The following is a 21,645-nucleotide window of genomic DNA, read 5'->3' on the forward strand; positions in this document are numbered from 1 at the left end:
GGGACAGCTGACCCCAACTGACCAAAGAGATATTCCAGACCATATGTCATGCTCAGCAATAAAACTAGGGGGAAGGTTGGCTGCTGCTCAGGGACTGGCTGGGTAAGTTAGTGGTGAGCAACTGTTTTGATTTTCATCACTTGTCTTGGGTTTTATTTTTCTCTCTTTGTTATTTTCCTTTTCATCACAATTTATTATTAATATAATTTTATTTCAGTTATGAAACTGCTTTTATCTCAACCCATGAGTTTTCTCAGTATTCACCCTTCCCATTCTCTCCCCTTAGTTGCCAGGGTGGGATTAACTCACAGTAGTCTTTTCTAGTGCCCGGTGTGGGGCTTGAACCCACAAACTCTGAGATTAAGGGTCTCACACTCTACTGCCTGAGCTAGGCAGGCAACGGGATACATGCTGCTGCTGTTGGAGGTGTCCAGACCTGGTTGGCGAACTGGCCTTTACATGTAGCAGTTCCACTGTGAGAACAGAGCTGGGCACAGTGCTGGGTGTAGGCGGGTGTATCCCCCAGCAGGTTATTGTTTTCACTATTTAGCACTTTCTAACAGAGACATTCAACATAAGCTGTCAATGGCTTCATTGGTAACGTCACCTCGGGTCAACCGCTGAGAGTTTCTTCGTATCTAAAGTTGTCGTTACCTGGGTTATTATCACAGTCTGGTCTCCCTCTCCAAGTGTGCTATAGAGGTGTGAAATTGTGAAGAGCTCATCTGTGCTTCCTTGCTTCTTTTCTGCTCACTCAGACCGTTGCAGCATGACAGGTGCAGCCCAGAGCTTTCAGGTAACCCGTCCTGTAGCATGGATCTGTACTTGATTTGTCTACCTAGTACTTAACAGAATCATCTGGGGAGTGAGGGCTGGGCACAGGTATCCCTGGTCTCACTTGTCATTGTTGAACTTAACCTCATGAAGTTCAACCAGGCCAAGTGCAAGGTTCTGCACCTGGGTTAGGGCAATCTCCAATATCAATAAAGGGAATGAATGGATTGAGAGCAACCCTGCAGAGAAGCACTTGGGGATACTGGTGCTTGAAAAATTGAGCTGGCAATGTGTGTTTACAGCCCAGAAAGTCAGTCATATCCTGGGCTGCATCAAAAGAAGCATGGCCAGCAAGTCGAGGGAGAGGATTCTGCCCCTCTACTCTGCTCTGGTGAGACCCCAACCTGCAGTACTGCGTCCAGCTGGGGGGGCTCCAGTAGAAGAAAGACATGGACCTGTTAGAGTGTGTCCAGAGGGCGGCCACAAAAATGATCTGAGGTCTGGAACACCTCTCCTATGAAGAAAGGCTGAGGGTTGGTATTGTTCAGCCTGAAGAAGAGAAGGCTCTGGGGAGACCTTATTGCAGGCTTTCAGTGTATACAGGGGACTTATGAGCAAGAAAGAAAGACTTTTTAACAGGGCCTGTAATGCCAGGACAGGGGGCAACAGTTTTAAACTGAAAGAAGGTAGATTTAGATTAGATGTAAGGAAGAAATTTCTTACAAGGAAGGTGGTAAGACACTGGTCCAGGTTGCCCAGAGAAGTTGTGCATGTCCCATCATTGGAAAGGTTCAAGGTCAGGTTGGACAGGGCTTTGAGCAAGTTGATCTAGTGAAAGATGACCCTGCCCAAGGCAAGGGGCTTGAACAAGGTGATCTTTGAAGATCCCTTCCAAACGAAACTATTATCTGTTTCTATGATTCTCATGTATCTGAGCAGTGGTTTTGGGCAGGTTTTGCCCCGTGACAGAAGCAGAAGTGTGGGGCTTCCTCAGGTGCTGACACTGGGGCTCTGTTACGGGTTGGGACTGATTGCTGGCATGTTTCTTTCCTGATCACATCTTGTTAGATGGATACAGTGTGGTTGTGAGGAGGAAGTGAGAAAGGGCATGCTGGATTTTGTCTTTCTAGGAAGTTCTATCCAGTGAAACAGCATGAGACAGAGGGAGGTGGGAGGAAAAAACATGTTTGAGACACATCCAAAGGTCCCTCACAATTGCCTTTGTTTTGATAGTTTGCAATGAAGGACCTACTAGGCTGCACCCAGGTACAGCCATCTGCCCTTTATGGAGGAGTTAAAAGGGGAATGTGTGTACAGCTTGCCAGCACCTCCAGCTAACATCACCACTGTGACCTGTCTAGCAGACAGAGGCTGAGCAGACCGTACTGCCTAGGGGAAAAAGCTCCAGCTCCCCCACCCAACTGTGGCACACGCCACAGACAAACCAGCTGTTCATCTCCACCTTTCATCCTGTGAACCACAAGGATGCCTCTTCCTGTGCAAATAATTCCCAGTCCCTCAGATTTCCAGCTGGCTCCTACTAGAAACCCAGTTCCTTCCTTGCTTAAACACAGGACTTGCCAAACACTTTTATAAGGCTGGTGGCAGGGGGAATAAGAACACACAGAGCAAGGAGGATAGATGGATGGATGGGTGGAGCAATGGCTATGGGTGTATGTGCAGACAAGGATGGATGACTAGGTGGACTGAACTGTAGATAGGTGGGTAGAAATATCTCCATGTCCTGGTTTTGGCTGGGATAGAGTTAATTTTCTTCCTAGTAGCTGGTATAGTGTTGTTTTGGATTCAGTATGAGAAGAATGTTGATAACACACTGATGTTTTCAGTTGTTGCTAAGTAGTGTTTAGACTAAGTCAAGGATTTTTCAGCTTCTCATGCCCAGCCTGCAAGAAGGCTGGAGGGGCACAAGAAGTTGGGAGGGGACACAGCCAGGGCAGCTGACCCAAAGTGGCCAAAGGGGTATTCCATACCATGTGATGTCATGCCCAGTATATAAACTGGGGGGAGTTGGCCTGGGGGGGATCACTACTCAGGAACTAACTGGGCATCAGTGTGCAAATGGTGAGCAATTGCCTTGTGCATCACTTGTTTTGTATATTCCAATCCTTTTATTAGTATTGTCATTTGAGTATTCTTATTACTATCATTATTAGTTTCTTCCTTTCTGTTCTATTAAACTGTCACGAGTTTTACTTTTTTTTCCAATTCTCTCCCCCGTCGCACTGGGGGGGGGGGAGTGAGGGAGCGGCTGCGTGGTGCTTAGTTGCTGGCTGGGGTTAAACCACGACACTCCAGCATTTGTCCCCGCTTCAGAACAGCCAGCAAGGTCCTGCCTACAGCCTGCTATCACCCTCTGCTCTTCACAGGACACAAGATAACAGCAGCTGACAACACAGGCAGCTTTGTACGAAGCAAAGGCTGCCCCAGCTGCTTGCAGGTGGAAAGTCTTGACTTTTCATGTGCGTTTCATCACATCTCAGAAGAGACATCTGAAGTACAGTGGCAGAATTACACCCTTGAAGTAATTTCTTTTCCCATGATCCTGAGGAGACGAGCAAGAAGGTGTCCATAGGGAAGGGAGGCTTAGGGTCCGCGAGAACAATCCCAGCCTAATTCCCAAGTGCAAAATTCTTCACTCTCGATTAGAAACATTAAAAAACACCTCACTGGCATTTCAGCTGTTCTAACGAACTGGTTAACTGACTTAACGAATTCCTCCGCGTTGCTTCCTCACCTCTCGGTGCAGCTGGCGCAACCTGTCCCTCATTCAGTGTTTTATTTAGCTGCTAATAAGGCGCCCACCCTCGCGTTTTACTGCGTTCACGCAGTGGGTTCCGGCTCTGCTGGGCAGCTCCTCGGGCTTTCTTCATTCCTCTGGTTCTCCTGATCCGTTTCAGGCTGGTTTTCCAGCACGTTTCTAAGCGGCCGCCCACCCCTGCCGCAGCCGCCTCCTGTCCCCTGCGCGCTGGCGCTGGAGGGGTTAATGCGCTGGGGCGCGCTGGCCCTTTAAGCGCCCCCCAGCAGGGGTGGGAAGGCGCATGCGCACCCGGCTTGGCGCATGCGCAGTCGGCCTGGCGATGCGGGTGCTGGTGGGTGAGTGCGGGCCGGCGGGGCGCGCAGGCCGCTCGGGCGGCGGGTTGCGGTGGGTCGCGTTGTCCCTCAGGGGCGCTGGTGCGGGTGGGGGGTTTCGGCCAGGCCGCTGCCGGGAGCGGGGTGGGCGCGGGAGGTCCCCCGGCGGAGGGAGCTAGTCCTGAGTGGGGGCCGGGGCGCCGTGGGAGGCTGCACACGGCAGGCGAGTGCGGGGGCTCTGTGAGGGGGACGTAGTTTTGGAAGGCGGGCCTCGACTGAGGGTGCTGGGGACAGAGGTTGGAGTCAGCCCCCCTCTCCCCTTCCGACGTGGTGCGTGGCAAGCGGGCACGGGGAGTGGAGGCCGTCAGGGCTGGGGTGCTGTGCAGGGGAGCTGGGGGCAGGGGAGTCTGGGCCCAGAGTAATGTACCGTGGGGAGCTGACCGTGGTAACGGGGACACTTGTGCAGGCCTAGGGATGGCAGTCCGGGTTAGCAAATCTGTCACGTCCTGTCTTTCTCCTAGGCGGTGGGACTGGCTTTGTGGGCAGAGCCCTGACCCAGTTGCTGCGGAGCTGTGGGCATGAAGTCACCCACGTCTCTCGACAAGGAGGCAAGGATCGGATCAGCTGGGTATGAGATGAGAGCCTTCACAAGAGGGAGAACGTGTCAGGGCTGAGGAACTAGCCCACTTGCCCTGGCCTGCCATGGCGTACAGGGAATCCGCAGTGGGGGATCTGGCTCCTGTGGATGTATTCTTGGGCTCCTGGGTGCTCCGTGGGTCATAGTCATTGGGATGAGTACTGCTGTAGCTCCAAGGAGCAAAGCCTTCTCCATTCATGCTTGTGCTCCAGGCAGTCTCAGGAAGGAACTGGATGGAGTTCTTAGGAGCCCGCCCTGCTTGGTTGTTGGGAAGGCTTGAGCAGAGGGGAGGCTGTGTGTGTGATGTCTTGTTTACCCTTGCCTAGGAAGAGTTGTCCCGCTCTGGACTGCCCCTGTGTGATGCTGTGGTGAACTTGGCTGGTGAAAATGTCCTCAACCCTTTCCGCAGGTAACTTGGTCTCCCATAGTGCTGTTGGGACAAGGTGAAGGCAAGGTGACCCAGTGTTGTCAGAGAATGTGGAAGGGATCTGGGGAGGAAACAGCGTGTCCATGAAGCACTTGGGTTACCTAACTGTTGACATCTGGGTCTGCCAGTATCCAAAACATTTCTGTGGGCCTGTTAAGTTCTGCAAGACTTTTGGAAGACAGGTTCCCCTCTGAACTGACAGTTGGAGGCCAGGCAAAGTAGTTCCACATTTCCAAAATGACACTACATTTAAATAATGCAAAATCAGAAGCAAACTTTTACTTCTGTGAGTGTGTTTTTGGAAATGCCTCTGCCAGGCACTTCAGAAGAATTCACCACACCCAGCGTTGGTGTCCAGCTCCTCTGCTACATTTGTTCTAAGGCAGTCCAAAACCCACAGCCTTTTGTGGTAAGTGGCGAGCCACCATCTCACAATGTCCCCATGCAGTTAGATAGTAAACTCCCATGTCCTCCCTCTGCTCTGGGGTGGGGGGGTATTCACATGACCTCTCCCGTGCTTGTGAACGGGTGTCTGCTGGGGCCCCCCTTGCTACTGTTGTTTCCTGGGATGTCCTTGTGGGGAGTATAATCACTGGCTCTCTCTTTCACAGATGGAGTGATGCCTTCTGCAGGGAAGTCATCAGCAGCCGGGTTGAGACCACCAAGACCTTGGCCAAAGCCATTGCTGATGCTGAACAGCCACCCCGTGCTTGGGTCCTCGTCACTGGCGTAGGTATTGATTGGGCCCAGCAAGGCATGACTCATGCTGATGTGGAGAGGTATACCTCCAGACAGAAACACTCTTCTAGGGGGACACATGTCTTGCCTTGAAATGCCAACTTTATTGCCATCAATGTCGCTGGGTTTAGGCAAGCCTTGATCAGCTTTTTGGTACTGCTGAAGAGGAATTTGGGTCCCTGTGCTTTCTCTTTGTGTCATTAGGACAGGACCTTTTCTCTGTTTCCCTGTGAAAGCCTTTAAGCATCCTGTAGAACCAGTTTGTCTAAGCAGGGCCTCAGCTGAATCCCCCTACATATCTCCAGCTTTGCATTTCTGCTTGCTACAGTCTTTAAAGCTGCCACAGTTTAGCATCTGTGATGCCCAATTTTAGAGCAAGCGCCTTTCTATGCAGCCAGCTCAGTGTGTTGCTTGCTGGTATATTTGGTTCTTGGGGCTGCCAGCTCAACCTGAGTATTAGTGCATCCTGCTGAACTTGCAGAGCACATTGGTAGTTCAAAAACTTGTCAGCATTGCTATCAGAGAGACCTTGTGGTGTTCCTATGAGGATGTCCCTGATGGAGTGATTGAGTTCTAAGGCAGGGAAGAGGGTCTGTTTTGCGAGGGGGGGTGGGGGAGTGGCTGGTGTCACAATTGAACCCTGACCCTCTTTCCCCCTTTCTGCTGTTACATCCACAGGCTATTACCGCCCTAGCCCCACAGCTGAGTATACTGAGGACAGTCCTGGGGGGGATTTTGACTTCTTCTCACGCCTGGTGAGCTCCTGGGAGGCTGCAGCTCTCATCCCTGGGAGCCCAGCTCGTGGTGTTGTGGTGAGATCTGGTGAGATGGGGCATCATGCCTTTTCAGGGTGGCTCTGCTTTGGTGCTAGGGCAAGAGGGGGAAGAGGAGGGAGAAGGACATCAGGTCTTGTGCCTCTCCTTGTTGGGGTGCTGTTCCAGTCCAGCCCTCTTAAGGATTCTCTCCTGGTTGTAGTTCTGAGGGTGGGGGAGATCCTGGTCTCACTCTGTTCTCTCCACAGGGGTGGTGCTGGGCCGAGGTGGTGGTGCAATCTCTCAAATGCTCTGGCCTTTCCGTCTGGGACTAGGAGGCCCCTTGGGCTCTGGGCTCCAGCCCTTCCCATGGATCCACATTCGGGACCTGGCTGGGATCGTGTGTCATGCCCTGGAGAGTGAGTGCCTGCAAGGCGTCCTCAACGGTGTCTCCCCATCCTCCCCTGCCACCTCCAATGGCACCTTTGCTCAGGAGCTTGCTGCAGCCCTGGGACGCCCAGCCCTGCTGCCAGTGCCTGCTTGGGCTGTGCGGGCTATCTTTGGGGCAGAGCGGGCCGTAATGCTGTTGGAGGGCCAGAGGGTGGTGCCAAAACACACCCTGGAGAGCGGCTACCATTTCATTTTCCCTGACCTATCTGGAGCTCTGAAGGACATTGTGGCTTGAGGGCTCCTCATTTGGGCTGTGTTGGGCCCTGTTTTTATGAGATCCCTGGCTCACATGCCTTCCCCTGGGTGAAAGAGGGTAGCCCTGCCCCTTCTTTACAATTCCCCATACAGAGAGGGGGAGCAATCTTTTTCCCTTCTGTCTCCCTTTGTGCATCCCCAGTTTAGGAGTCATCCCTCTTATTGCCATCTGCAGTCTGCACATTACCTGCTTTTGGGGAAGGGCACAAGCCTCTCTAAGGATTGTGACTGCTGAATCTGCCATCTTCCCTTTTCCAGTGTGCATGTGAGCTGCTTGCAGAGCAGCTAGGGGTTGTAATGTCTCCTCCCCTGACAGACAGGGGTGGCAACAGGAAAGGTGTTCAGGTGTTGTAATTCCCCTTCATGTTACTGAAAGTCCCTCTTCCTGTTTTTCCCCATGTCTTTCCCCCATGGTCACATAGAGACCTAGTTATGCTCTTCTGCTTTGCCTTTCTCAGTCTCATAGGGAATGGAGTTGCAGTTGTGGGACAAGATCCACCTTGAGGGAACACAAAGGGTGCTGGATACAGATGGCTTGGAGACTGCCATCTCTGTTCTTGGGGTGCCTCTGTGCTGGTACCAAGTTGCTGTGTCGGAACCTCCAGCTGAGCCTAGGCCCAAGAGTTGCAACCCTCCAAGGTTGCATAACCTTGATGCTGTGGTGGGCATGAAGGAGAACACTGCTTTGCCAGCCTGTAGGGACAAGGGTGGCAGTCTGTTGCACCCGGACTGCTCTTGAGGCCTTGGGTAAGTGTTGACTACATCTGAGCTTGTGCTGAGGAGAATCTGGGTGGTTCATCTTGGTGTGAGGTAGTGCAAGGCACTGCCTTAGTCTAAAGGGAGCACTTCAACTGTTGCCTTTGTTGTAGTTATCTGGTCCCAGGCAGGGTGGTTTTCCTTTATTCATCTCATGAGGTGGTACTTGTATTAAGGGCATTCCCACTGATTGGACAGTGAGAATATCCAGGCTACCTGGGCTGCCTTGGGAAGCAGTACCTCTTCTCTTATGGAGAACATTGCAATTTCATCATCTCATACTGTAAGGAAATGTATCCACATGCTTCCCTTAACCCATTTTCACATGCCAAAGTGAGTTGCTGGATGTGAAATCTACAGAGCAGCTAAGTTCATTATAGCACTGCTTCTGGAGAAATATTCCTACTGTGATGTAATTTTGGGCTAGAAAAATATATTTAAAAGCACTTTGGGAAGTTAAAAAGACCTGCTCAGTTCCTGAAATAAGAAACCTTCCAGAACAAGAACCTGGCTTATGCCAGGTTAATGTGGTCACAGTAGCTGAAGGGTCAATCTTGGTGGAGTCTAGACTCCCCACTCACCTACCTCTTTGCTCAGTCCATACTGGAGACAGAATGGCAATCTGCTGACTTTCTGGGCGGGAAAATTAGAGTGGGACTGTCCAGCTGGAGCTAGAGATAGTCCTTGCAGTCAGTGCGAGCACAGCCAGGTGAGCTGGGACTTTGGGAATAGCTATGAAAGCACCATCACCTGAGATAAATGTGGCTTGCTTGGATTGTGTCTGTGCTGCCTGTAAGTTAGGTGCGGATACCTTTATCTTCCCATGTGCCTCAGTCTCCTGTCCTTGAGAGCAGGCTGACCTACTCTGAGTTACAGACCCAGTTCATTGTGGGGCAGTACAATGCAGATGATCAGCAGTGCTTCGTCTTTAGTTACTCCAGCTACCTTTTTAGAGCCTCAGACTTCAGTCTGCTTCCCCAGATGTAGTGGACTACAGCATCCTTATGTCAGGCAAGCTGCTTAGCTGGCCCAATTAGGTTGTTTCTGTACCTGTATGTACCTTGATCATTGCAACAGCTTTGGGTTGTGATTGGAAATAAAGACAAGTATGGCTGGAGAAGAACTGGCAACCTGCAGCTCTTCTGAAAGAGGGTTGCATATCCCATGAAAAACTACCACTAAGCAGAGTTCCTAGGCCTTGGACTCCCTGCCTGGATGTGTAACTCAGGATTTTGAAGGGTTGCCTCTGCATGATGTTTGGCTTAAGCACATGTCACAGGACTTAGATGAGCTTCTGACACCTGAATCCCAGTATGGGTTCTGAAATTGATGCCTGATACATCAGTTGCCCCTGCCTGGACCCAAGGCCTCCTAGTTGCCCAGCTGGTCCAGCTTGAAGTTTGCTGGTGGATACACATGCACACCGCATGCACGCCTGGTTTGTGGGAGATACAGACAGTCACCTCCCCCAGGCTCCAGCAACCAGGCACACAAGCTGTGAGCTGCTGGCACAGAGCCCCTTGCTCGTGCTGGTCCTCCCAGTAACTGGTTTTGTGGACACGCAGAGTTATCGCTGCAGTGGCGGTAGGGTGAAGCTCCACTGGCTCCAGTAGCTGACACCACAGGCCAGGAGTGCCTGCTCCCCCATCTGACTTAAGTAGCTGGCACCAAATCCACTCATGCTGATCCTCCAGTAGCTGGCACTTGGCCCTTTGCAGCACACCTACATGGGGTAGAGTGAGATTACGCAGAAACAGTTATGAAAAGATTTAATAAGAAGACAGGACAGGCTGTGGTGGTCAAGTGTAGAGCTCAGCCAGACCAGCTCTGACTGACCCAGGTTTATATCTGACCAGCCTCTTTTATACCCCTTTTCTGTCTACCCCCCTCTTTGTTGCTCCCAGCTTCCCCTCCCCTGCACATTCTCTCAACAGCTGACATGGTCGCATGACTCCATCCAACATCCTGGACACTCAGGTTTGCATCCTTACCAGTTGCAAAGCCCTGGTTGCCTATAGCTTCTTGAGAGCTCATCAATTAGTGTGACTAATGATGTTTGCTTCTGGTTATTGTCTTTGTTAATGCTAATTGGTCAGGTTTTATGACTCTGTGTGTTTGTCTCTCTTTCCTTAACTTCCCAACTGTAAAAATAAATGTTCTCAGACTTGCACCACACATCCTTACCAATTAGGGTGACTGATCAGGTTTGCTCTCATCACATCCCTTATCATGTGTCAGGATTATCTCTGTATGTTCTTGTTTATGGCTCCTTTGACCAGATATCCTTAAAAGAGCAGACATGCTCCTTCGACATCCCATGACACTCTTCCATTGACCGGTAATATCAGACGCTGCACCACTCCTCACTCCCATAGAGCCTGAATGGGGCCCCCCTATGGGCTGCACACATCGAGGCAGGAGCCTGATTCCTCTGGGCATTAACCACAGAGGGGAGCATGTGCAAGGGCTGTGGTTGCTGGCCAACCCATCAGAGACAATAGACATGAATGTATTGAGGCACTTAAGATCAGTAACACCTCAGTAAGTGTAACAGTTCGTATAGGCAAGTCCAGTTCTTTGGCTTTGATAGCTGCATCTCTCCATGCACTGGGTCATGGGATGTCTGTGGCCAGGTGGATCCTGCAGTTTTGGTCTCATTCCAGCAGAGCCGAGTGATCTGCACTGGTGACCTGCTTTGGGGTTAGCTCTGTGCTGACTGCTGAGTCGCACCGCAGTATCAAAGACAGCTAGGCTTAATTCTTAGTTTTTGGAACCAGTGGTAGTTCTGCACCATTTGTAATGTTAGTCCATGTTACACATTCTTTCACAAATTGTAAGACATTGCTGTTTTCCTAATTAAGGTTGGCATTTCCCTTCCTGTACCCCTTCATTTCCAGTGAACCATGGCTCAGACTTGACCGGGACAATTTTCTGAGATTTTAGGGTCATGTCATGACTACCCCTCCTGTAGAATTCCCAGTCTAACCCAAATGTCCCTTCTCCCAGCTTAAAGGATTGTAAATCAGAAGCTGGAATCCAAGACAAGCATGTACCTCCCAAATTCCCCAATGTAGTCTCCAACTACATATGCACATCCTCCTCCCCCAGACCTGCGTGTAGGGAACATGCATTGGTTCAACCCTTCCCCACACAGGCACACTCATAGAAACACGGGGACAGAGATGTGCACATCATGCCCAGCTGAAATTGGCAGACTACGTACTTGGGGAGCGTGGGGAGGGGAGGGAAAGAAAAGCTACTGTCAAGGACAGCTATCATTCAATCTAGTTATTCGATCTGGTTCTTCAACGGATTACTTGTAATGCAAATCAAAAGGACCTAACAAAGCCATTAGTTATGATATTTCAGGATACTGTTTTTTTTATACTTGGTAACATCCTAATATGCCCTTGTGGTTCATGGGTATTTGGTGAAGGTTAGCATGGACAGGTATATATGTTGTTCCTCTTTCTGTACTCCCAAAGCCATCTTACTTGAAATTTACACCTGACCGGCCCCTTTTATACCCCTAACCAGAGAGGCCCAAGTTGACTGGAGGTTAATAAATGTGACACCCATCTATGAGAAGGGCTGAAAGGAGGGTCCGGGGAACTACAGGCCTGTCAGTCTGACCTCAGCGCTGAGGGAGGTTATGGAGCAGATCATCTTGAGTGCCATCACATGGCACGTGCAGGACAACCAGGTGATCAGGCCCAGTCAGCAGGGATTTATGAAAGGCAGGTCCTGCCTGACAAATCTGATATCCTTCTATGACAAGATGACCCACTTGATTGATGAGGGAAAGTCTGTGGACTACAGTCTACCTGGACTTAAGTAAAGCCTCTGACACTGTTTCACACAGCATTCTCGTGGAGAAACTGGCTGCTCATGGGGTGGATGAGCATACTCTTCGCTGGGTAAAAAACTGGCTGGATGGACAAGTCCAGAGGGTTGTGGTGAATGGAGTTAAATCCAGTTGGTGGCCAGTCCCAAGTGGTGTTCCCCACGGCTCAGTACTGGGACCAGTTCTGTTTAATATCTTTATCAATGATCTGGAGGAAGGGATTGATTGCACCCTCAGTAAGTTTGCAGACGACACGAAGTTGGGTGAGAGTGTTGATCTGCTTGAGGGTAGAAAGGTTCTACAGAGGGATCTGGACCAGCTGGATCGATGGGCTGAGGCCAATTGTATGAGGTTCAACAAGGCTCAGTGCTGGGTCCTGCACTTGGGTCAAAACAACCCCATGCAGCGCTACATGCTTGGGGAAGAGTGGCTGGAAAGTTGCCCAGCAGAAAAGGACCTGGGGGTGTTGGTCAACAGCCAGCTGAATATGAGCCAGCAGTGTGCCCAGGTGGCCAAGAAGGCCAATGGCATCCTGGCCTGTATCAGAAATAGTGTGGCCAGCAGGACTAGGGAAGTGATCATCCCCCTGTACTTAGCACTGGTGAGACTACACCTTGAATAATGTGTTTAGGTTTGGGCCCCTCACTACAAGAAAGACATTGAGGTGCTGGAATGTGTCCAAAGAAGAGCAATGAAGCTGGTGAAGGGTCTAGAGAACAAGTCTTACAAGGAGCAGCTGAGGGAACTGGGATTGTTTTGCTTGGAGAAAATGAGGCTGAGGGGAGACCTTATCGCTCTCTAGCAGTACCTGAAAGGAGGTTGTAGTGGGGTGGGTGTCGGTCTCTTTTACCAAGTAACAAGTGATGGGAAGAGAGGAAATGGCCTCAAGTTGCACCACAGGAGGTTTATATTGGATATTAGGAAAATTTTCTTCACCAAAAAGGGTTGTCAAGCATGGGAACAGGCTGCCCAGGGAAGTGGTTGAGTCACCATCCCTGGAGGTATTTAAAAGACGTATAGATGTGGCACTTAGGGACAGTGGTGGACTTGGCAGTGATAGGTTAACAGCTGGACTTGATCTTAAGGGTCTTTTCCAGCCTAAAGGAGTCTGTGATTCTATGTAGTTGTTAAACATGGAAGGCATCTTGTGCAGTTCCCCAGAGCTCACTCAGCTCGTCCAGGCTCATTAGCCCTGACTCTGGCCTTTGTGTGAGTTACAGCTTTTTTTTTCCTTTCCCTTTTTTTCCCCCAAAGGTGTTTTCCCCTCTGCTACCCTTCATAAGGGAAATCTGGCTGTAGCTTAAAGTTAGCTCATACCCATCTGCAAGAGAAAGAGTCACAAAGCTAGTGTATGTATTCACCTGAGCAGCGCAGGGCTCCTCAGGGGTGGAAAATAGGATCTTTGGACCTGCACTATGACTCAGAGGGAAGGTATTTTGGTCCCCAGAAAAGCCATGGCATAGAACCATGAGCTTCCAAGGGCCAGGAAGGAGCAATAGCTGCAGTCAGTCTTGAAGTCATCTGTGTGAAGGTACTGCTCTGTTCCTACATTTAGCTTGACTTGCAGTTAGCAAGAGTCACTGCAAGATGATCTCCAACTGTGCTGCTGGAGTTTGGGACTCTTCTAGAATTTAAATGGTCCTGGGGTTAAGCCAAATGTGGGAAATGATGGTGGAGAGATGCAAGTTTGCTGAAGAAACTCCTGCCCACTGGATGCCATGAGAGGCTGAAGAACCTGAGTCCTGTGTATGGTCTTATTAAACTTCCCCTGCCCTCTTTTTCCCGCTGGGCTAGCTGAGTTTCTTCAACCAGGGACAAGAAGATCCATGCAGCAGATGAGAAGGATCAGACTGAACTTCTGGTCCCAGGTTCTGAGGCCTTCTGCCTGTGCAGTGTTTTGTGTTCAGCAACAGTCTTTGTGCTTTTATGTCCTCTGATATGCAGTGGTCAGCCACTACCACCTCAGGGACCCAACCATGTAGCCCCTTCTCTCCTAAATGGGTGTCTCAGTTGGCCACCAGAACTTACGATCTCTCCAGCAACTGGTCTCCTCGGGTCCCTCCAGTACCCAGTTCTTCCAGTTTTCTTACTTGTACACACAGCTGGTTCCCAGGTCACTTCACTTAGCTGTTAGTCTGTCTGGATACTTGCTTACACACTTACACAGCCTTGCTTGCTCTGTTTGCTGGCACCATGGACACACAGGCCATCTGACTCCATTTACTGCACTCAGGCCCCTATACACACACACAGACAGAATAGAGAGCCCTCACCCAGGAAGACAGTTAGAAATGAAGTTTAATAAGAAGACAGGAGAGACTGCACTGAGCAGATACAGGGCATGAAAAGTGTACTGACCAGCCTGTGGTTCCTCCCCTAAACATCCTATAATAAATCTTGTACAATCCCAGGATGCTTTTCCCTTTCATTCCATAATGTGTCCTGTACCCCCTAGGCATTAACTGTGCCTCAGTCTGTAAGGTGACCCAGAAAGCTGCTACCACCAACTCATCAGGATGTGTATTACTCATGGGGCTGATGGCTCTGCTGGGACAGCCCTAGGAAGAGCTGGGTCAGGGTGTCCATTTTTCTGGTTAGGTTATTGCGGTTTCTCTACCTGTTGCTGGGCCTTTGTATTCTTTTGTGTGTGTGGAGACCAGCTTTTTATTGTATAACCAAAGAAATTCACTTTGCAAAGGAGCAGAGAAGAGCCTGAACCCAGCAGCACTGGTAGGCATTTTGAATAACCACTTCTCTGAAGGGTTTACTGATAAGGCAATCCTGTAGCAGTAACTGAACTTCTATTTCAAAGCACAGCTGAATGCAAGCTCCAGGGAAGTGGGTCTGTACCTGGGAGAGGTATTATTTCCATTTTCTCATCCTGAGAAGGGGAGAAGTGACTAATCCACCATGACTGCTCCAGCTGCTTACTGAGCTTGGGAACCACTCCATACTCCTCTGGGATGCAGAGGAAGGTGAAGAGAAAAGCTGAGTTTTGTGCTCTAGGGCACCTACGCTACAGCAGGGGCAAGTACACCATGACATGAGGGATAGTTTTGGCTTTGGTGGATACAGAGTGGGTTGGTAGCAGTGCAGAAGTCTGCAGGGCTTAAGAGGGCTTCATCCCTCTGGTGCCTCGTGTGTCTAAAGATTATGCATTTGCCATGGAATTCATCCCCTGTCTTCAGGCATCTGTAATGCAGGAGTATGATGACACAGGGTGTTAACATGAGGTCTGCAACTATACACCCACATATACAGGTGTAGGGTTGAGCTGAGTATCTGCAAACAGTTCAGTTAACTGAAGTCTGGTGCCATTCGAAGGGACACTGATGCTCTTTTGGGGGCATGGTTCACCCCTCTGCTCCACACAGATGGCTCACATATACCTCAGATCATTTAAATAATGCCAGCCTTTTCATACACTGTTTGACTTTCCCTTGCTCTCTTTTGATATTTCACTCCTAAAATCAATTCAAGTATATTCTAGTTTGTTCAGTGAAGTAGATTTATAGCACACCCTGTATCAGTCAATACTAAGTAATTAATAAAAAAAACCCTCTTCATTTTAAGTCAGAGAAAATAAATGATTGGACACTTGACATAAAGTACATTTAAATATTATCGATCCTGTTTTCCTGTGACAATATAGAGATGTGTTGCAATAAAAATATTGTAAAAATAAATTTGTTTTTCAAAATATCCTAATTGAAAATATGTGTATGCATTTAGCACTTTTGAAGGTAAGCTGCAATGCTATAAGAAACACTTGGAGGAATATAATGGGCCATTTAACAAACAGAGATTAAACAAATATGTGACACTGACTTGGTGTGTAGTTGCTAATTTAATATTTCTGTTTGCTGTTAAGTTCTATGCATGACATACATCTCAAAAAAGAAATTACTGCTGTATTACAGGTCTGATAAAGTTGTAAAGAGAAAATATTAAAGGACAGGAGAGAGAAGTTATAATATACATTAGTTTACATGTTTTCATTTTGAATAATATGCATCATGTACAAATGTAAACTCCTTTAAAAATCAGTATTCACTTGCCCTGGCTTTATTGCAGATTTTCAGGAAGTCAGTGATGAAGTGAAGAAATACATTTCAAAAGACTGCACCATATTCTGGTTCACAAAATTCAGATACTTTTCCTTCGTGTTTATTTCTTCTGTGTTAACAATAGCCATTCATTTATGAAGCCAATCAGTTCTAAAGGCAAAGTTGACAGAATAGTAGAAGGAAAGGACATAAGACTAAAAATAAACAAGTTTTTAAACAGCCACATCTCAATTTACATGGTAGTAACATTTGGGTTATATTTTTTAGAACAAGAAGTTGTTCTATAAAATCAACAGTGGGCTATCAGCAAAAAAGAGTTACAAATATTAAAGGAAAATTTCTGTAGAAGTGCTCAGAAAACTCACATGCTGGTATGAGTTAGAGAATATCAGGCTTTGAAATACTAAGAAATAATGAAGAAACAATATTTCCAGTCTAGCATCTTGTTAAATATACTGCACTGACACTGCCTGAATTCCAGCTGCTCCCAAGCGAATTGTGTAGAGCTTTGTTATTGACTTCTTAGACATTAAAGTAAAACAAGAGAATTTTAAAAAACCCTCAGATAACTCAGATGGCAGCAACCATTACTATTATTGCTTGGGAGCATTACTTTTAGTTTCTTCAAACAGATTTGGAGTTACTGAATATTTAAAATACATTCCACAGAAAGAAAAGATTGAAAGACAAAACACTTAGTTCAGTCTTAATTCATTCAGCTTCTAAGCAAGGAAGTCTGGTTTTAGTCCTTCTCTAGGAAACTGTTGCTGCACAAATATACAAGGGAAAACAAAGACAGATGTTTGGCAGGAATAATATCAGCAAGGGCTGCATGCAGGTAAATGCCCAGTTAGCCAGCAGTCACACTTCTCTGCAATAAATTAAAGCATTAGGTCACTCATGTGCCTATCCCCACCCCTTTAAAAAAAAAAAAAAAAAAGAGTGCTGTATGTATGAATGTGGGTGCAGTTTAGGACAAATGTATAAGCTACTTCTAGGCTACTTATAGAGACTACTGCCATTGGCTGCAGTCTTATTCCTGGCTGGGAGTGACAGCCTTCTGAGCAGCCTGTCCTGTGAATGATTGTAAAGCCTGGTGCTGTTTACATCTCTAATAATTGTAGGGCAATACTGTTCCTGAGGAGAGATGAGAATCCTTGCTTCCATCATTTGCAGTGATCAGCTAAAGGCTGAAATGAGTTATGGCAGACTGGAGTTCATAATGATGTAATAATCTGTCTGATTCTTTCGAAATTATATGGTGGGCAGGTGTGTGGCAGCATGGTGACCTTCCAGGAAAAAGCCATGTCCCCTGTTTCTCCTGAGCTTCTAGCACCTGGTAGCAGCAGTGCAGCCACACAGACAGAGTTCTTGTTGAAGCATGTGACTACCCAGGTTTCAGGCTGCGGGGTGTGCCTGGGGCTTTTGGAGATGGAGGGCAGTAACAAGCAAACCTGTGGGAGCTGTGCCCAGGTGGATGAACTGCTCTGCCTGGTGGCTGAGCTTCAGGAGGCAGCGGGCAGACTGGGGAGCAGCTGAGAGTCTGAGACGGAGATCTAGACCAATGGAGCTGTGCTCTGCCATCTCTGGTATGCAGAAGCCAACTCAGCATGGCCACTACTGAGGTAGGTCCAGTATCTACTTTGTGCCAGGATGAAGGCAGTGTTACAAGGGATAGGGAGGAGTAGAAGCAAGTTACTGCAGGGAGCTGTAAGAGGAACCCCTCATTACCTTTACAGAATAAGTATGAGGCTCTGAGTATGGTAGACAAAGGAAATGATGAGACAGAAGAGGAGGAATCTGTGCAAGTACTCTCACCAAGTTCAGATCAACAAACTCCTTGCATCAAGAGCTGTATTAAGACCAACACTGACAAGAAAGAGCAGTGAGTTATCGTCATAGGTGACTCCCTCATGGGTGGAACAGAGGCACCCATCTGTAGACCAGACCCTATTTTCAGGGAAGTTTGCTGCCTCCTTGGGGCCTAAATCAGTGATGTCAACAGACAACTGATGAGCTTGGGTACTAATGACATCACAACAAGAAGTCCAAGGTGAATTAAAAGAGATTTCAGGGCCCTGGGAAGAATGCTAAAGGACTCAGGAGCACAGGTAGTGTTTTCCTCAGTCCTCCCAGTAATGGGGAGAGACACTGGAAGAAACGATCACGGCCAAGACATCAATACTTGGCTCCAAGACTGGTGCCTCCACCAGAACTTTGGCTTTTATAACAACAGAAGAGTCTTTGAGACACAAGGTATGCTGGGGCCTGACAGGATCCACCTGTCCTAATGGGGGAAATGCTTCTTTGCTCATAAGCTGGCAGGACTGGTTGAGATGGCTTTGAACTAGAATTTACAGGGGAAGGGGATGCTATGAGGACAGCTGAAGGTAAGCCAAGGGTTAGCATGGCACTGCCTGAGGGTGGCAATGCTAATGGGCAGACTGTTTGGCCAGAAAAGGTGAACTGGGAGCTGAGGACAACAGCAAGGCAAGGGCAAAGCAGAATCAACTAGAGGAGGTTGCTCAGGACTGTTTCTAGATGTGTTTTTAATATCTCCGTGGACAGAGACTACACAGCTCTTTGGTAAACATTTTCCAATGTTACTTCCTTTGTAACTATATTTAGATTCTTATGCAACAAAAAGGGTTTCACAAGGACTGAGAACACTATGATTTGTGAGGGGGCAATGCCTTCTGGGCTATTACTGGAAGACTGTGGATGGAGCCGCAGTTAGTCCACTCTGCACCTACCCTGTCTACAGAATATGCACTACAGTAAGAAAACCATTCTCTCTGAAATCCTGATTTCCCCCCAAAAGGAATTATTTGGCTGATTGAAGTCCGTAATACAATTGGCTGATGGGTCAGGCTCAAAGAGTTAGAGTAAATGGGGTTGCATCAGGCTGGTGGCCCGTCACCAGCGGGGTTCCCCAGGGCTCAATTTTAGGACCAGTGCTCTTTAGCATTTTTATAAATGATCTGGACACAGGAGTCAAATGTACATTAAGTAAGTTTGCCGATGATACTAAACTAGAAGGAGCTGTGGACTCCCTCAAGGGTAGAGAGGCCTTACAGAAAGATCTGGGTAGACCAGAGCTGGGCAATCACCAACCAGATGAAATTTAACAAGAGCAAGCACTGGATTCTGTACCTGGGATAGGGTAATCCTGTTTATAGAAAAAATTGGGGGATGAGAAGCTGGAGAGCAGCCCTATGGAAAGAGATGTGGGGGTTTGGGTTGATGGCAAGTTGAATATGAGTCAGCAGGGTGCCCTGGCAGCCAAAAGGGCCAGCCATGTCCTGGGGTGCATCAAGCACAGCATAGCTAGCTCGTTCAGGGAGGTGATTGTCCCACCCTACACTGCAGTGGTGCGGCCCCACCTCAAGTACTGTGTGCAGTTTTGGGCACCTCAATAGAAGAGGAGCATCAAACTATTAGAGTTTGTCCAGAGGAGAGAGACCAAGATGGTGAAAGGCCTCTAGGGCAAGACTTACTTGGTTTATTCAGCTTGGATAATAGAAGGCTGAGGGGTGACCTCATCCCAGTCTGCAACTTTGTCAACGGGGACAGCAAAGGGGAGGTGCTGATCTCCTCTCTCTGGTGACCAGTGATATGACACAAGGAAATGCAAAGAAGCCGTGTCAGGGGAAGTTCAGACTGGACACTAGGAAAAGGTTCTTCACTGAGAGGGTGGTCAGTCACTGGAACAGGCTCCCCAGGGAAGTGGTCACAGCACCAAACCTGTCAGAGTTGGAGGAGTGTCTGGACGACACTCTTAGTCATATGATTTAGTTTTAGGTAGTCCTGCGAGGAGCAGGGAGTTGGACTCAATGATCATTATAGGTCCCTTCCAACTTGAGATATTCTATGAATCTATGATTCCACCTTGGAATCAAACTGAGAAGTAGATTACAGAGCGAGTGCTGAGGGAAAGATAGAAATGCTTAAAGCATGGTTTATTTCTTCCCAAAGTAGACAGTACAAATGCATTAGCTGAGTTGCTTGCTGGAAACACTCATCGATTATGCAGGAATCCTTAGGTGACTAATTCTGATGCTGTAGATGTCTATACCTGGCTAGACAAATCCTGTCACTAGTGCCTACCATAAGGCTATGTCCACATTGCCTTTGATTTTTACTTGATAGTTGACTTCTGATTTCAGATTTCAGTAGCCTACCTATGCTGTATGAAAAGGAAAAGCTTGACTATAAGCTAGATCATCCAGTGACTTGCACATTCTCCCTTTGTGGAGAAGCAATCGACTCGTTCAGGAGCAGAGTCATATGAGAGTCAAACAACAGGCAGTATCAACAGTCAGAGATTCAAGTATAAGCTGAAATCTTGAACTAACATGCTGGCTACCTGATTTTATCTATCTGCTTCTGGACTAGAATTTCAGTAATGATTCTATAAATGCTTCACACCTCCTGCCAGTTAATTTCTGTAAAGATACAGAATTTTAACAGTAGAACATAGCACAACTGTCTTAATATCTTTACACAGTATAGTTCTCCTCTAAATTATTACATACTGGTTTTAGTGTCACCCTAAGGCTTTTTTGATAATTAGAAGAAAATTATTTGAAGCTTGCTTAATTGATATTACATTGCTACATAATGTACACTATGGAGTTGTTCCTAAGAAAATTGTATTAACAAACAAAACAAAACAAAAAAAAGCTTTCACTTATTTACTTCAAAATATATTTTTTTAATTTTCCACACCAAAGTATGTATTTGCTGACCAGCTTCCACATTGAGCCTTTGATCTCCTTGTTACACAAGGTATAGATCATGGGATTAGTCAAGGGGAAGATGACCGTATGGAAAACAGCAACAACTTTTTCCATTGGCACAGCTTGGAAGGGTAAACCATAGATATACATAGCTGGGCCACACATGACAAAAACCACAATGATGTGGGCAACACAGGTGGAGGCTACTTTGCTCTTTCCCTTGGAGGACTGTGTCCGGAGCTTCAGCAACAGGACAGTGTAGGAGGTTAGGAGAAGTGTAAAGCACATAATGATAACAATTCCATTGTTGAGGAACATCAAAAGCTCCAGTATGTAAGTGTTGGCACAGGCCAACTTGACCAGCTGATGGACATCACAGAAGAAGTTGTCCAGAATGTTGGGACCACATAAGGGGAGGTGGATGCCGAGAGCAAATAAAATGATGCCATGGATGAAGCCCCCACCCCATGTAGCTCCAACCAGGATACAGCATACCCTCCTGTTCACAAGCCTGGTGTAGTGAAGAGGTTTACAAATGGCTACATAACGGTCATAGGCCATGACCATGAGCAGGAAAGCTTCAGCTGCTCCCAGGAAGTGGAGAAAGAAAAGCTGGGCCATGCAGGCACTGTAGGAGATGGTTTTATGGTGTGAGAAAAAGTCAGCCAACATTTTGGGTGGGGTCACAGAACAGTAGCAGATGTCCAAGAATGCCAAATTGGCCAGGAAAAAATACATGGGTGATCCCAGTTGGGAATCCCCACAAATTGTGAGAATGGTAAGGATGTTGCCTGGCAGAATGATCATATAGAAGAGCAGGAAAAAGAAGAGGAGAATCATCTGGACTTCATGGTCTTGGGACAATCCCAACAGAACAAACTCTGTAACTACTGTATAGTTCTTGTGCTCCATTTCCACTCTGCAGAACCCTGAGAAACAGACAGTAATCATGGAAAAAAACAAACACCAGTGCAAATCTACAGAAATGTTTGAACAACCTGGGGCATATTTAGATTGCGTAAAATGCATGCCCTTTTCCCATTTCCTAGTTTTAGGGAACTCCTAATGGTGAAATACTTGAAAACCAGTAATTTAGATTCCCACTAACTTGGACAT

At 47.7% G+C, this 21,645-nt stretch overlaps 2 protein-coding genes across 2 annotated transcripts; one reads left to right on the forward strand and one right to left on the reverse strand.

Moving 5' to 3' along the window:
* Positions 1-3,836: 3,836 nt before the first annotated feature.
* Positions 3,837-15,550, forward strand: SDR39U1 (short chain dehydrogenase/reductase family 39U member 1). Its single transcript, XM_052784901.1, has 6 exons — positions 3,837-3,888; positions 4,386-4,492; positions 4,828-4,910; positions 5,540-5,661; positions 6,345-6,488; positions 6,688-15,550. Exons 1-6 carry the CDS (start codon positions 3,873-3,875, stop codon positions 7,101-7,103), a joined length of 888 nt encoding a protein of 295 aa, XP_052640861.1. The 5' UTR covers positions 3,837-3,872; the 3' UTR covers positions 7,104-15,550.
* A 2,363-nt stretch (positions 15,551-17,913) lies between these two features.
* Positions 17,914-21,441, reverse strand: LOC128141222 (olfactory receptor 4N5-like). The gene is made up of 2 exons (XM_052785829.1): positions 20,514-21,441; positions 17,914-18,137 (listed from the first exon to the last, which is right to left on the reverse strand). Exons 1-2 carry the CDS (start codon positions 21,439-21,441, stop codon positions 17,914-17,916), a joined length of 1,152 nt encoding a protein of 383 aa, XP_052641789.1.
* Positions 21,442-21,645: the final 204 nt, after the last annotated feature.

The sequence above is a fragment of the Harpia harpyja genome, chromosome 4 (genome assembly GCF_026419915.1).
Source record: "Harpia harpyja isolate bHarHar1 chromosome 4, bHarHar1 primary haplotype, whole genome shotgun sequence".
NCBI lineage: Eukaryota > Metazoa > Chordata > Aves > Accipitriformes > Accipitridae > Harpia > Harpia harpyja.

Bases quoted from the DNA above. Each gene is read 5' to 3' on its own strand.
- LOC128141222 (XM_052785829.1), bottom strand. From the start codon at position 21,441: ATGGAGCACAAGAACTATACAGTAGTTACAGAGTTTGTTCTGTTGGGA. The intron at 18,138-20,513 runs GAAAATTAAAAA...TGTAAATTCTAG, and splicing joins CAAATACATACTTTGGTGTG to TTCAAAGCCATCTCAACCAG.
- SDR39U1 (XM_052784901.1), top strand. The intron at 4,493-4,827 runs GTATGAGATGAG...ACCCTTGCCTAG, and splicing joins GCAAGGATCGGATCAGCTGG to GAAGAGTTGTCCCGCTCTGG. The intron at 4,911-5,539 runs GTAACTTGGTCT...TCTCTTTCACAG, and splicing joins GTCCTCAACCCTTTCCGCAG to ATGGAGTGATGCCTTCTGCA.